The sequence below is a fragment of the Impatiens glandulifera genome, chromosome 3 (genome assembly GCF_907164915.1).
Source record: "Impatiens glandulifera chromosome 3, dImpGla2.1, whole genome shotgun sequence".
Lineage (NCBI taxonomy): Eukaryota > Viridiplantae > Streptophyta > Magnoliopsida > Ericales > Balsaminaceae > Impatiens > Impatiens glandulifera.
Window position 1 is genome coordinate 29620269 of NC_061864.1, and position 17832 is coordinate 29638100.

General features: G+C 28.2%; 1 protein-coding gene and 2 non-coding genes across 3 annotated transcripts; all 3 read right to left on the reverse strand.

Annotated features, from left to right (window-relative positions):
• Window positions 1-8070: 8070 nt before the first annotated feature.
• On the reverse strand, window positions 8071-10263 carry LOC124931042 (4-coumarate--CoA ligase-like 9). Its single transcript, XM_047471430.1, has 5 exons — window positions 9186-10263; window positions 8775-9110; window positions 8626-8693; window positions 8448-8550; window positions 8071-8322 (listed from the first exon to the last, which is right to left on the reverse strand). Exons 1-5 carry the CDS (start codon window positions 10239-10241, stop codon window positions 8197-8199), a joined length of 1689 nt encoding a protein of 562 aa, XP_047327386.1. The 5' UTR covers window positions 10242-10263; the 3' UTR covers window positions 8071-8196.
• Window positions 10264-12657: 2394 nt separating this feature from the next.
• On the reverse strand, window positions 12658-12736 carry TRNAI-AAU. The gene has a single exon. It is a non-coding gene; the product is annotated as a tRNA-Ile (tRNA).
• A 1295-nt stretch (window positions 12737-14031) lies between these two features.
• TRNAI-AAU lies at window positions 14032-14105 on the reverse strand. Its single transcript has one exon. It is a non-coding gene; the product is annotated as a tRNA-Ile (tRNA).
• Window positions 14106-17832: the final 3727 nt, after the last annotated feature.

Consider the following 17832-nt stretch of genomic DNA (forward strand, 5'->3'; position numbering starts at 1 on the left):
TGGACCTGTTTAGTTAAGGGTTATATTTAGGTTGATAATAGTTCGGTTTTTAGAGTGAGTAAGCCGTAAATAAAATAAATGACACGAGACAAGATTTTTTTATGGATGTTTGGAGCAAACCCTCCTACGTCACCCATTCCTCTCAGGTTATGAGAAGGATCTCCACTAACTTTCAAGGTTACAACAATTACACTGTCGGTCGAGCCTAACTCGCTACTCGCCGGTTACACCAACTCACTCTTGATGTAATACAATAATATAGCACAATAAAGCTTTCGGTAAAATGGAATAACAGAGTTTGGATCGCGCGTGAGATTTCTTTCTCTCTCTTAAGATGTTCGTGACTGTCATTAATGAGGTCGCTTTGTCTTCCTTTTATAGTGAAGAGCAATCCAACGGTCACTTTCTTCTCTCACCGTGGGATTGGTCAGTTCAAAGTCACGCCGGTTCAGAGAGGTTTCTTGCACGTTTCAACTTCCTGACACTTGGCAAGCATGCAGATGCCTCTCAGGTATAAATGACGTAGCCGGTTTGCAGATTTGGACACGTGTCAGACATGCACCTTCCGGCTGTCTGAGTCAGATCTTCGGATCAGCAGTTTCATCATTGTCTTTATCGCATGCTTCTGATCCGGTTCTTATCTTCTTTTATTTTCCCAAGACACGTCTATTTCGTCACATTACGTCATCTCTGTAGTTCGTAGTTTCCGGTTGACTCTTTCATAGTATGATCCGGCTTGGAATGTAAACTTTTCTTTGCTAGCCGGTCTGTTGAGAATGTTGATATATGTTAATATTGGTTTCTCTTGATCATGGATTGATCACCTGGAGCGGAATTGCTTTTATATGTTCCTCAGCCGGTTTATACGAGTCGATCTGTTCCTACACATAAGTTTTAATAGTAGTTTAGTTTTCTGGCCGGTTTCAAAAATTAACTTACTTAATTTTTCTATCATTTTATCACCAAAAGTAGACATTCTTCAACTTGATTGAAAATGGTTTCCACCGTAGGGAATTTCCCAAATTTGAGGCATGTGACCAAGACATACTCCTTCATCCCAAAACACATATCCTCTCTATTCACGAGGAACTTCATTTGCTTAGAATTTGAGCTGATATTCCTAAGGAGAATTTGATGGATTATTGTTCTTGAGAACTGTAGTGCCGAAGCTCTTTTAAATAAAAATCGGAATTGGGTTTGCTCTATCCTTTCCATTAGTTCCATTGCAACAAATTTGGTGGCAATGTTTGACAGATTGGTTTTCCATGATACTCTAGAAGCAAACTTAGGAATTATGGTTGACGTCATCTACAAAAAGGAACAACAAGTAAAAAATAAACAACATTGGAGTAAACATAACAACTCAAGTAAGCAACATCAAACAATACGCGGACATTGGATAAACCATAACAAACAATGCACGTGAAGTTGCAATATGCGGACATTTTAATATACACATACATACAATGCGTGTGAAGTAGCAATACATAGATATTATATAAACCCTAAATCATGCATGTAGAATAAGAACATTACAATACGCTAATGTAATACGCGTGAGTGAGGAACATTGGATAAGCAACATCAGAATATACACACATAAACCCTAAACGCTACATAAACCCTAAAACCCAAGGATTATCTATCAATATACACATACATTGGAGTATTACACATAAATGCCAGAATAATAAGAACATTACACATAAACCCTAAACCCTAAACTCACCTGAATATAGGAACGACAAGACGGACGGACGATGAAGAGAGTTGAGAGATGATGATGCTGAACGAAGTTGGAGAGTCGTGAAAGTGGGAGAGTAGTGTTGTGGGTTGGAGATAGAAAGTCGTGAGTTGAAATATTTTTTTTAAAATGAGGGTCCCAAATTAGGAGCTTTATATATTATGAAATACGCGTATTACATAATGCGCGTATTATGTATTATGCGCATTATGAAATACGCATATTACATAATATGCGTATTACATAAAACGCGTATAATGCGCACATTATGAAGTACGTACACAGATATTACATAATGCATGTATTAGTTAATATGCGTATTACATTATACATGCATTATGTAATACGCGGTAATAAGCGGTAAGGGTGCAGTCTCGGGGGCAAGACGGACATTTCGCAAGCCGAAAGTGTTATTTTTGCAAGGTTTATCAAACGTGGGTCATTTTTCGAATTTGACCCATTATCAGGATAATTTCGTCAAATTTTCCGTCATTATCGTATAGTCATTTTGTTCGTATATAAAAAGAAAATTGATATAAGAAAAATTATTGTTAACGTTACTATTATTTTTGTTTTGGTATATCAAAATTTTGATATAATATAAATAACATATTAATTATATCTAATATTATTTTGATATCAATCAGAAAGACAAATATAACTCTAAGGCTGTATCCTAATATTTTTTTATTAGTGTTAAAAATTTGGATGGCCAATAATATGAATAGTTTGGACACAAGGCGACAAGGACTCATATATTGGTTTGTTTGATGTTTTGGTTATTTAGAGGTTTTATTAGATTTATTTATTTATTTATTTACTTAGAGGGTTTATTAGATTTATTTATTTAAACCTTCCGTACTAGTAAATTAATGACTAATAGCTACAAAATATAGCAATAGTTTCATAATAATGTGGATATTAACTAAAAGAAAGCTTAAACCAATTTCTATATATCTAATTAGCAACGAGAATTTAATCATGTGGATAATCTATTGTTTTTAAATGCAAAATATTAATTATGTTTTAAATAATATGTCGGTGAAGGATCTGATGCGATATGAAATCCAGTATGTCAATTAATAACTGCATATCCAGAATCACCGCTCATCTTAATCATACAAATCTTCAGGTATCTGTTCTGGTTCCCAATTATCTATTTCTCAATTGGAAGCTTATCATGTTCAATTTATGCGTTTAGTTTTCAATTCCTAACTATTTGTCACATCCTAAAAATCAGCTTTTCTAGACCGAGAATTTACGGTCTTGACAAAGATTTAAGACTATGGATGATGGAACCCAGGACCGAGTGGAAAGGATTATTAGGCAAGTACTTTTTCTATACGTTTTCTAAACCCACACAATGTTATTTATTAATGTATTTTATATAAACGATGCATAATGTTTTCAAAGCATGTTTTCATTGCATGTCCATAATTTTTAAAGAATGATGATTTTATAGAAGGGACATGGAATCAAAGTGATAATGATGAGGAATTGACAGATACGGGAGGATGGCTACCAAGATGAGCTCTGGTGGTCCGATGCTCCCACAATATGGCTGACGAATTGACGAATGGATTCCTCACCTCGAGGATCAGCTCTCAAGGTCTAGGGTCCCAAACATGTACTCAAGATGTTAATGTCATTTGTTACTGATGATATTCCCTTAAAAACCCTCATGGCTGCAATGTAGTATAAATGTCTTTTATGTATTCTTTTAAGTGATTGCTGGGTCTCTAGGCTCACTATGCTTGTGTGGTGTAGGAACCTAACCAACGATTTTAAGATGACAGGTGAAGGGAGACTTGAAGTTGAGAGCATGGTGTCGGAGATGCGTGTGGAAGGAGGGACCGAGATCGTAGGACCGACTTTTATAGCCCCATTTTAATAGTCATGTTAAAAAGGCACCCTAGCGCTTCCACATATATGACCGATATTACGTTGAATTAGGTGCAGAAAATTAGGATTTTAGGGCCTTACAATTATCATCTTGAGAATTAGATTTTGGTAATCCATACACAGAGTGGGCCCTAAAAATCCTAAAAAAACTCTCTTAATTCATTGTATATATTTGTTCTCACTAAACATGAAAAAAATATAGAAGAGAGTTCTACTTTGGGTCGAGTTTTCTGCAAGAAAAAATGTGCTGCTCTTGATTTTAAGTTGACGATTTTGAGTGCTACTAGATAATTGGGCAATCATTGTCATGGTTAATGAAGATAAATCCATTGGTTTATGTTATTGGTTTATATTATGCACCTCTATGATGTTATTAATGTTATTGGTGTAATTTCAGATATTTTAATCCTAATGGTTTGAAAGTTTATTAGGTAACTGTATAATGAATTTTGGCAGTTAAATGTTAACAAAAGGCATTATTCATAGAACATTTGTTAATCAGGTGTTGTTAATTTGAGCTCTTAATCAATATGTAACCATATTTGAATATTTCATCATTTGTTTTTACAAAATAAGCCATTTCAAATAGGTTCGTGTGAGTTTTGGTTCATTCTAATGGTTTTTCATGTGATTGAAGGTTTTATCTAGTATTTATGAATTAGAAACCATTTTGGATGCCGAAATCTGCCACAAAACAATGCACTTTCTTCAATTGGTTTCCACCTACCCAAATCGATGAACATAGTAAAATTTTCTGTTTTCGTTTTTATTTTATTGATTCTCAATATTTAGATAGTTAGATTCTTGAATGTGTGAGTACCCTATTGTATATCAAATTTTCTTTAAAAGTAATGGTAATGGTCATGGTAATTGTCTCTTAAGTTAGAAGAGAGGAAGTTGTTTATGATACTCTAAACATGCTAAACTTTGATATCTCAGAAAAAGTGTCTTGTTGGAGATGACAAGAGTTCAGTGTTTGTTAAAGTTCATGTATGAGACTTACAAGATATCTTATGTTGTTTCTTATAAATTTCATGAATCTCAAATACAAAAGAAAAGTGAGAAATGGGGGAAAATGGTGATTGTCGGATTTAAAAAAAATAGTAATGGTAAAACTGTCCAAGTTTTATAAAAAATGTTAAATATAAAATTGAAATCTTTGAAGTTACTTTTGAGAATGACCATGACCGTATTTTGATCGTATTTTGATGAACATTTGATCAAATTTCCCCACTAATAGAGTGATACATGATTTCTAAAAAAAAACAAAACAAAATAATAATAATAATAATAATAATAAATAAATAAATAAATAAATGTTAGACAATGTATCATTACTCTATTGTCACATGAGACATGAGTTAAGACTTAGAGTATTTTAGAGAAAGAAATTACCTTTTTTTTACTTCGACCAAACAATTAAACAGTTTTTTCCTTGGTCAAATTTTATAAAAAATAAAACAAGTTATTAAAACATTTTAAATGAGAATTAAATATGTAATATTTCATTTTTTATAAACTATTATGATCATTTTAGTTTCGGTTAATGAGTTTCATATGTAGTGTTTTTTATTTAGAACTTGAGTTATTTGAAGATAAACAAAATAACAAGTTATTTGAATTTTTAATTAATTAAGTTATTATAATTTATTTTGTATTTAACATTTTTTTTAAATAAAGTATTAGTATTTTGTTAGATGAATTATTGGTTAAAAATAAATAAAATGTCATCTTAATAAATCAATTCAAAAAATATTTCAGTTAAGGGAATAAGAATATTAATAAAATTAATAGACGTACGAAATGAGAATGACTATAATTGATAGAAATGTAATGTTTGATTAGAAGTATTAATCATTCAATATTATTGAAAATTGTTTGGATATTTCTAATCCATTAATAATATATTTTCATTTTATTTTTTTATTATATTTTATTTAATTAAAATATAAAATAATATTATTTTATATTATATTAATTTAAAATATATAAAATATTGAAGGATAATAATTTAATAAAATATAAATAACCAGTATTTATCATACTAATTATATATATTTTTTAAAATACTTATAAAAATATAGTTAGAATGTTTCAAAATAATTTATTTATAAATAAAACAATTTTATTAAACTGAATAATATAAGAGCTTTAAAATATTATATATCAATAATTAATTAAATTAAATATAACTTTTTATTTAATAACATATATTATAACTTGGTATAATTTTTTAATAATATTTTTTATTAAATTATTTCATATTTAACTTTTCTAATATTTTTATATATAAAATTGTTATTTTATTTTTAAGCTTTTATATTTTAATTAATTTATTATAATATTATTATTAATATATAATATTTAAAATTAATCATATAAAAATGATTATATTATTATTAGTTATTATAATAATTATTAAAATATTATTTTATTAATTATATTTTATTTTAAATAATTATTATTAGTTATTATAATTATTTAAAACATATTATTTTATTAATTTTATTTTATTTTAAATAATTTTCTAATATTATTTAAATAATTAAAATAATTTAGACAAGAACAATAGAAAATATTATTAAATAAATAAATAAATAAATATATTATTATTTTAATTATAAAACAACGTCCAAGAGAAAACAGGAGCACGCTGAATGTGATTTATTCTTTTGAGAGGAATGAATGATTGAGTATCTTTAATCAAATCACTATGCTACTGAAATGAAACCCATTAACCTAATTTCTCAATTTATTTCTTTTCACATTCCTATTACAAAAACAACATATCAAGCATCCTCTCAATATTAAAAAATTATTAATAAATTTATACCCGAGTTTTGGCTTGCCCTAAAAGTTTATTTTTTTTATTATGTAGGTCTAGTATTAAAAATTGATAAAAAAATTATTTTTGATGAGATTTGAACTCATAACCAAATGAAAAATCTAAGTTTCAATGTTGAGCTAGTAAATTATAACATTTTATATTCAAAACATTCACAAATTTATTTAAATATTTATATAGGGAGTAGTTCTCTTGAAAAAAAAATATAAGAGAGAAAAATAAATTATTTTATTTTTTCAGCTAATTTTATGTGATTCTTTTTTTTTTAATTCTTCCTCTCTATAATTTCTCAAGTCAAAATTCCATCTCCACTAACTTTATCTCTATAATTTCTCAAGTCAAAATTCCATCTCCACTAACTTTATTATGTACAATTAGATTATCTCCAACTCACCTGCAAATTCATTTTCATAATAGATTTTAGCTCTGCAAACTCATTTTTATAATAGGTTTTAGCTCTCCAACCCACCTACAAACTTACCTACATTTTGAGTTTTCCTGTAAATTCTCTCTCCTCCATACCCAAATTTGCAGGGACACTATTCACATATTCAAAAGTTTTCAAAACTTTTATTTAAGTCATTTTAGTTTTTTTAATTAATTTACTTAACTTATTTATATTTTAATTTGTTTATATATTTTATTTATTTATATTTTAATTTATTTATATTTTAACTTATTTATATGTTTAATTCATGAAAATTTTAATTTTTGTATATGATTAACTTATATTTAAATTTGTTTATATTTATATTTTATATTTTTTTAAGTATTATAAATTTATAATAATAAACAATATTGATAAGAAAAAATAATAATAAATTTTTTTTAATAAAATAAAACATGTAGAAAAACTGAAAAAATACAATAATCCATTCCATAACTAAGTAATTGAAAAAGACATTCCGATTACATAACTATGAAATTGAAAAAGACATTTAAAATGATATTTTGAGAATTGATAAATTGTCTATTTTATGTGTGGAAAATATGTTTTAATAAGGTTTGTTTTGTTGTATTTTTTTTGTTTGTGAAATGTAATTTGTGTTTATTTAATAATGTTTAATTTATTTTATGCAGTTGTATAAATAATTGATTTATAATTAGAATTTAAAAGTAATTAATAAGTTGTTATAAAGTTATGGGTTTAATTTGTAATTTTAGATAAATATATAGATAATATTTAAAAATTTGAGTTAAAAAGGAATATTCTGATAATATTCTTTTAATATTCTTTTGAGTTTGAGATGAATTACTGTTTGATGTGATGTTTGCTGGTTAGAATAAGTATTTGGTTTGGAGATGGTTTACAAAAGACTTGACTTTGTAAGATTCTAAAAAATAATCAAGACAATAGTTATTTTTTATTACAATAGGCTAAACAAGAAAGATAGAAGGAGAGAATGAACAAACATGCAAAGTTGATAATATGCAAAATTACCTTTTTCCATTAAGTTTAATTACACATGTTTTACAAATCATGCACTAAAAACAATTAATTTCCAAAGATGGTATATATTGCCTTGTAGGCTACATTTACAAATTTGCACCTAAGTATAAAGAAAGAGTTTGAACTTGGAAAGACAAGATTGCTAGTTCTATTCTCCCACTGAAAGCCTCGCGATTGAGAATCATTGTGATAATTGTGTTCGTTTATTGGTCGCCTCTCTACAAAATGACCATTTAATTGGAAAAAAATGAATGATCATAATCTAGATGGAACAGTTGAAACAGCATGATTGACTAGCTCCCTCCTAAGGATCTTCCCAGCTGAAGATTTCGGTATGGCAGCCGCAAAAGCAACGCGTCTAATCTTCTTATAAGGCGCAACCTATTAATTGTTAGCAAAACCAAATCATTATAAACATATTCAGATAACAAATCTTCATATCATCTAGAAATCTATATCCAAATACAAAAGTGTTTACAAAGCAAGAAGAATGTACCTATTATTACCTGTTTAGCTATGTATTCCATGATTTGGGTCTGAGTAATACTGCTCCCAGGCTTCCTCACAACATAAGCCATTGGAATCTCCCCAGATTTTTCATGTGGATATCTGTTATTCACAAAATCAATCAATAATTCACTTTTTTATATCAAGAAATCAATGGCATGATGATGAGATACATACGGAATAACAGCTGAATCTTCTACTTCAGGATGAGAATTAAGCAATTGCTCCAACTCAGCTGGGGGAACCTACATAAATCTGATAATATTAGTATAATGAATTTTACCAAATTAGAGAGTTTTTCTCAGATTTGTCAATCAATCAAACACCTGATATGCATTGAATTTGATCAGTTCCTTCAACCTATCAACAATGAATAGAAAACCATTCTCATCAAAGTAACAGATGTCACCAGTCTTTAACCACCCTTTTGGATCAAATGCTGCAGCAGTAGCTTCCTCATCTCCAACATAACCTTTCATGATTGAAGGTCCTCGCAGCCATAACTCTCCTCTTTGTTTAGGCCCCAATGCCTCTCCAGAAGAAGGATCCACTACTTTAGCCTCTACATTCTCAGACAGAAGACCAGCAGATCCATATTGCACCGTCTCTTCTGTCGCTATCATCCTTGTTACACCACCCGCAGTCTCCGTCATGCCATATCCCTGATAATCAAAGAAGAAAACAGATTGGGTATTCTTTTCTTAATAATCACACATTCAATTCATTCAAATCAGTACCTGTGATATCTCAACATTAGGGAAACGGGCAGCAAACATCTCCGCAACCTCCTTCCCCAGCGGCGCTCCACCGCAGCCAAGAAACTCAAGCGAGCTGAGATCATACTTCGTCACTAAATCTGACTTAGCCAATGCAACCACAAGCGGCGGGGATACAGGAATTGACACAACTCGATATTTCTCCACAGTCTGAAGCATACCTTCGAAATCAAATCTCTCCATAAAAACTAATGTTTCTCCCATCGCCGCCGCTCTTACAAGCATGAAGAATCCAAATACATGAAACAGAGGAAGTGGAAATAAGTACACCGGATTCTTCATATTCTCCTCCCTTGGCCTACGGAGATAGTATAATCCAGCGACTAAAGCGATAAAGTTCCGATGACTCAATTCAACTCCCTTCACTCGACCTGTAGTGCCAGAGGAATAAAGTATAGCCGCCGAATCATACTGACTAATCTTAACCTCTCGATCCAGCGTTTTCTGTTCGGATTGCGATTCCGATTCCATCATGATCTGAAACTCATCGGAATCAATCAGAACAGTACCGAGTGAAAACGAAGGCAGTTTACGAACATTTTCACGAGTAGCAAACGCGATAACCGGTTTACTAATCCGAATCATATGATTCAATTCAGACTCAGTAGCTAAAGGATTAGCCGGAGAAATAGTAACGCCGATCGATAAAAGAGCGAAATAGAGAACCGGAACCTGAATCAACGGTGGTGCGAGGATGAATGCGACATCGTTCTTAGACAAAGACGGAGCAAGTCTCTGAATAGAGGAAGCCAGAGCTCTTGTTTGCCGGAGAAAGTCGGAGAAAGTGAGACGACGGTCGGTTGAAGCGTCGATGAGGAAAGGAGTCGCCGGCGGGGAAGACGAGGTGAAAGCTCCGGCGGAGGTTAAGTGAAGGAGGTGAAATGTGTAGTCGGTGAGAGATAGAGATTGAGACGGTGATGGAAGAGAAAGTGACGGACGGAGACTATGAAAAGTGGTTGTATTTTGACAAAAACCGCTCCGCCGATCAAGTGGATAAAGTGCGGGAGTTTCTGCCATTAATTAATTAATTAATTATATTTTGATATTTTTGGAAATTTGTGTGATGTCTATTTATAGATTACAAAAGGAATTTTGAGATGTGAAGTGTGAACTGGATGAATTGGATCCGGTTCGAATACCTTTCTAATTTGTCTACAAGAATTTCGGCGGCGTTCTCTTGTGCTTCCGTGTCTATTATGGCGTTCTCTTGTGCTTCCGTGTCTATTATATTATGTGTTATAAAACGTAGCCTAGATATATGACGCAATTTGATTATAAAAAATATTTTTTTTTCTCTCTTTTCACTTTTATCATTTTTTACAACTAGTGACATATCATTTGAATTTATTTATATTCAATAACTTATTATTCGATAATTCAATTTATTACTTATTTGCACATACCAAACTAGCTCAATAAATCAGGATTAAATCTCACTATTTTATTTTAAAATAAATATTTGATTAAATTATTTAAATTTTAGATTATTTATAATTTTTCTCTAGTCAATTTATTTTAAATATTATATTATTTATTTAATAAACTAAAAAACTATTAATCTATTTTTATAAAATATAAGTTATAAATATAAAAAGTGTCAAAAATAATTTATTTTTTATTTAACATTTAAATAAATTTATCATAAATCCTCACATAACCAATATAAAAACAAGACCTGGAGTTTGGTCTTTTGTTTTAATTCAACCCTAATAGGCCTTCGGTATCATACCTTACATATTTATACTATACCGAAAAAATTGATATTTTCAATATATTGGGATACGGTATTTTCGATATACATATAATGTCGTTAATTTTGTTCACTCCTAATCTTGAAGCCAATTATCATAACTGATAGTCTTAATGGAATCTTAATGAATATTTTACTAGCGTCTTCTATTGCATAAATTCTAATATCAAAAAAATGCAATACCACAGTACGACATCAATTACATAAAATCTTATAATAGTGTTCAATTTGTAATACTTTCTTTTTTAATTTTTAATAAAATAAATAATTGGTCGTTGATTGTCATACAACATCAAATCATATAATCGATGGTTGATATGCTAACACCCCAATCAATGGCCTAAGACCTTCAGTATCATACCTTACATTTTTATACTATACCAAAAAATTGATATTTTCAATATATTGGGATATCGTATTTTTGATATACCTATAATGTCGGTAATTTTGTTCAACCATAATCTTGACGTCAATTATTCAAACTGATAGTCTTGATGAAATCTTAAGGAATATTTTACTAGCGTCTTCTATTGCATAAATTCTAATATCAAAAAATACAATACTACAATACAACATCAGTTACATAAAATCTTATAATAGTTTTCAAGTTGTAATTATTTTTTAAATTTTTAATAAAATAAATAATTGGTCGTCGATTGTTATACAACATACAATCATATAATTGATGGTTGATATGCTAACACCTCATCCAATGGTCTATACAGGTCTCTAACCAGTGACCTTCACGTTATTAGCACGACGCTCTAACCAGCGGAGCTAATATGCATTCATATATATAAAACAAGCCCAAAGAGTTTGGTCTTTTGTTTTTATTCAACAACCCTAATAGGACTTCGGTATCATACCTTACATTTTTATATCATACCAAAAAAATTAATATTTTCAATATATTGGGGTACGATATTTTCGATATACCTAGAATGTCAGTAATTTTGTTCAACCCTAATCTTGACGCCAATTATCCTAACTAATAGTCTTAATGGAATCTGAAGGACGTCTTCTATTGTATAAATTTTAATATAAAAAATACAATACTACAATACAACTTCAATTACATAAAATCTTATAAAAGTTTTCAAGTTGTAATAATTTTTTTTATTTTTTATAAAATAAATAATTGTCCATCGATTGTTATACAACGTACAATTATATAATCGATGGTTGATATGCTAACACCTCATCCAATGGCCTATTCAGGTCTCGACACTCTAACCAACTAATCTAATAGACCTTCATATATATAAAACAAGCCCAAAGAGTTTGGTCTTTGGTTTTAATTCATCCCTAATAGGTCTTAGTTATCATACTTTACATTTTTATATGCTATATCGAAAATTTTGATATTTTCAATATATTGGGTTATAGTATTTTTGATATACCTATAATGTTGGTAATTTTGTTCACCCCTAATGTTGACACCAATTATCCTAACTAGTAGTCTTAATGAAATCTTAATGAATATTTTACTAGCGTATTCTATTGCATAAATTTTAATATCAAAAAATGCAATACTACAATACGACATCAATTAAATAAAATCTTATAATAATGTTCAAGTTGTAATTATTTTTTTAATTTTTAATAAAATAAATAATTGATCGTCAATTGTAATACAACATCAAATCAAATAATCGATAGTTGACATGCTAACACCCCATCCAATGGCCTTTGCAGGTCTCGAACCTAACCTGCGACCTTAGCGTTATTAGCACGACACTCTAACCAACTGAGTTAATAGGCCTTCATATATATAAAACAAGCCCAAAAAGTTTGGTCTTTTGTTTTAAATCATCCCTAACAGGTCTTCGATATCATACCTTACATTTTTGTATACTATTCCGAAAAAATTAATATTTTCAATATATTGGGGTATAGTATTTTTGATATACCTATAATGTCGGTAATTTTGTTCACCTCTAATGTTGACGCCAATTATCCTAACTGATAGTCTTAATGAAATCTTAAGGAATAATTTACTAGCGTCTTCTATTGTATAAATTTTAATATCAAAAAATACAATACTACAATACGGACATCAATTACATAAAATTTTATAATAATCGTCAATTGTTATAACATCAAATCATAAAATCGACCTGCGACCTTCGCGTTATTAGCACTACGATCTAACCAACTGAGCTAATATGAATTCATATATATAAAATAAGCCCAAAGAGTTTGGTCTTTTGTTTTAATTCATCCCTAATAGGTCTTCAGTTTCATACCTTACATTTTTATATACTATACCGAAAAAATTGACATTTTTAATATTTTGGGGTATAGTATTTATGATATACCTATAATGTTGGTAATTGTGTTCACCCTTAATCTTGACACCAATTATCCTAACTGATAGTCTTAATGAAATCTTACAGAATATTTTACTAGCGTCTTCTATTACATAAATTTTAATATCAAAAAATACAATACTACAATACAATGTAAATTACATAAAATCTTATAATAATGTTCAAGTTGTAATTATTTTTTAGTTTTAATAAAATAAATAATTGGTCGTCAATTGTTATACAACAACAAATCATATAATGGATGGTTGACATGCTAACACCCCTTCCAATGGCCTATGCAGGTCTCGAACTTGTGACCTTCTCGTTATTAGCATGACGCTCTAACCAACTGAGTTAATAGGCCTTCATATATATATAAAACCAGCCCAAATAGTTTGGTCTTTTGTTTTAATTCATCCCTAATAGGTCTTCCGCATCATACTTTTCCTTTTTGTATACTATACCGAAAAAATTGACATTTTCAATATATTGGGGTATAGTAATTTTGATATACCTATAATATTGATAATTTTGTTCACCAATAATCTTGACACCAATTATCCTAACTGATAGTTTTAATAGAATCTTAAGGAATATTTTAATAGCATCTTCTATTGCATAAATTTTAATATAAAAAAATGCAATACTACAATACGACGTCAATTACATAAAATCTTAGAATAATCGTCAATTGTTATACAACATCAAATCATAAAATCGATGTTTGACATGCTAACACCCCATCCAATGGCCTATGCAGGTCTCGAACTTGCGACCTTCTTGTTATTAGCACGACACTCTAACCAACTGAGCTAATAGGCCTTCATATATATACAACCAGCCCAAAGAGTTTGGTCTTTTGTTTTAATTCATCCCTAATAGGTTTTCGGTATCATACTTTTCCTTTTTGTATACTATATCGAAAAATTGATATTTTCAATATATTGGGGTATAGTATTTTTGATATACCTATAATGTTGATAATTTTGTTCACCCTAATCTTGACACCAATTATCCTAATTGATAGTCTTAATGGAATCTTAAGGAATATTTTACTAGCGTCTTCTTTTGCATAAACTAACAACTTTTAAAAATAAAATTAAAAATTTTATACGTATGTTTCGAACTTTCAATATAACAAAACAAGTAAAATATTAAACCAAGTGTGATTGGAATGTGGTTTGCCAATGAATAATAGGCTGATAACAATTGTAAGTGGTTAAAAAATATAAATCAAATATTTGATTGACTAAAGTGAAAATATAAGGTCACGAGATGAGAAGTTTATTGAGAAAAAATATGTGATGAGATATGTGAGAAGATGAGTTATTTTATCGAATTGAATAAAATGTGGAAGTAGAGGGTTGTATTTTCTGTTTTAATATATTATTCGTGATTTATTAAAAATTTTAAACATTCAATACATGTTATTATAATTTTTTTATTAAATTTACTTTGTTTATATTTTTATCCGTGTGAATTCTATGTCATACTTAATTTAAATTAGTTTAAATTTCTATTTTATTTATTTATTTATATATATATATATATATATATATATATATATATATATATATATATATATATATATATATATATATATATATATATATAATTATGTAATAATTTTTCTTTTAATGTAAAAAGTTAGCTTCTTTTCCCTCTCGATTTATAAGTAGAAAGAATTGATTTTGTTAAACAAATATATATATCATGAACAACTCAAAGAATATTATAAACTTACTTTTTTAAACATATACATATATTTTTCATTGTTTAAAAATATAATAATAAAAGTTTAATATTCAACAAATTAAATATTGAGTGTAAATTAAAAAAAAAAATACAAACTTTAACATTTCTAAGTTAGTTTATATCTAAAAATATTAAAGTTCGAATCTTAAATTACTCAATTCGAAATTCTTAATCCATATATAATAAAATTTACTTAAATAATGATTCAGTCATTTAAAATTGAAAAAATAATTATAAAATTTGAAAGTAAATGATTCTTTCAGAATAGAATAAAAAAAAAGAGTAATACATCACATTTTGCACGTAAAAACCATACTTTAATTAGTAATAGAGGAAAGAATATGAGCAAATAAACAAAGGGGAAAAAGAAATATTCCTTCAAGTTGTATACAAGAATCAAATAATATATAACTTTAATATCGTAGAATCTCAATGACGTTACAAGTTACAACTTAGAAATATGACATAAAAAAAGAAGACAAAGTACTTGGGAATATACCAGCTATTTCTTTAGCAAAATTATAAAGTTAAATTATTAAACAAAACATATTTAGCAACGGATTTCATTCTAGTCGCCATATATTTAACAAGGGTATTTCATATTTTCATTTTTAGCGACAGTTTAAAATGAAATTACTAGCCACAAAAATTTGAATAATAAAAGGCATTTTTAACCTGCATTAAGGGTAGTAGTTACTATTTTTGTTATGTTTTTGAGCACAAATATACTATTAATTATTAGTTTATTATTATTTTTTAGTTAATCCTTATTTTCTAAGTATCATTGCACTTAGACAGAATTAGAAATTAGAATTTGGGTGAGAATAAAAATAAAATAAATTAAACTTAAAAAAATAACGAGAAAATTATGGATATAACGAGTGAATAAACGTGTGAGTTTTATCCATTTTTAGAATTACAGAATCAAATAGTGAATTAAATTAAAAAAACAAATAAAAAATTAAGAGGTAATGTTAAATTTTAAAAATAAATCGGAAGTACTAACTCACTCTAGCCCTAACATATATCCGCCCATGTCAATGCTCTCATTTGCATGTCAATACGTTTGTATTCTAACTTTTGTCATTAGTTAATAAGAAGACAATAATTGATAAAGGGTTAATATTAAGGTGATCAAAAGAATAAATTATTTAACCTATATTCAATCTAAATTAATTTCTTAACTAATTACTCAACTATATATACTCATAATAAATATTGGTTCAATATGAGTTAAGTAAGTAACTAAAATTAAATTTTATAATTTTGACAAAATAAATTTACCCAACTGTCTATAATTCATTCATTGTTTTTCATTTCTAAAGCTAATTTGGTGGACTTATAATTGGATTAATATAATTTTCATAGTTCATGACAAAAGAAGAAGAAGAACTAGTAATTAAATAATCTAATGTTTTATTTATACATGAGTGATTTAATATATTAATACTTTAATTAAATTTTGAAAAACAAACATTACAAAAAAATGATTGATATTTTCACGTAAGGGAATATGTATGAGTGCACATATTAAACAATAATCTATGTATGTGTATGTTAGGGCAAATTAATTCTTGAACTTGTTATAAAACTACCCAAAGTTGATTCATAAATAGTTCAAAATACACAATTTAAACAATCTTTTTCACAAAATAATCACCTTAGTATTCTTCATAAATAACTATTTCATCTTAAGTTAAATAGGTATATGTTAATTATAAAGAAGATTCAAGGTGGCTGTATAAAATTTTAAATAATCTATTAGTGACAATAGACTTTAAATAATTTTTTATATCATCCATTTGATATTCATTCTCATTCAAAATATCAACTTAGTTCCCTGAATGAAATGTTAATGTAACATTAAGGACATTAATCGAAGCAAGAAAAAATTATTGTTTATGATTTCTTTGTAGTTCGAGCATTTGAGTAACTTTGTTTTCGACCAGATCTTAATCTCTAGTTTGTTTTTATTTTTTATATGACACTTGTATATTGAAACCACCACACAACAATCATTTAGTAAGGTGATTAATGTTTCAAAATAGATATAATTTGTTGGTAAGAAAAATAAAGGACACTTCTCCTTTATTAGAAAACTATATAGACATCAAATTAACATTTTAAAATCTAAACAATCAAATAAAAATTCAAATGTCAAACACTAAGAACAATTAACGATAAAAAATAGTCAAGAAGATCTAACAATCAAACAATTACTTTGTTTTATTTTTAAATTGGACATCATACAACTACTCGAGGGTCATTCCAAAAAAGAATTCAATGAAATTAAAAAAAAATATGATTAAATAGAGCAATCTAAAAAGTTAATTACCACGACTTTGAAAGAAAATTTTCTGGAAATTTAATGTAATAATAATACAAATTGTCATCTAGAGAACTGGTAGACAATATTGTAGAGGTTCATGCCAATGACATTAATCACCTACCTATATGAAAAATAGGAGGAGCCAACAAAAATGGTGAGATGCATAGTTAGACGAACATATTTTTCTATAAAAGTCGAATATTCTACGTAACATTTATTGTCTCGATTACTAAAAAAAATTACTTGATTATCTAACCATCACATTTATTATTCTTGAACAACGTTAGTTTTAATTCTATAAATATTGAATCTATACTATTTGTAAATCAAGAACAACTACTAATATGTATGTTTGATAAAACTACTAATATTTATGTTTGATAAAAGCATCTTGATTTAGCTCTCTTCCTATTTTCTCTATATTTTATATTCTCAATTTGGTACCAAAGCATAATAGATGAGAAT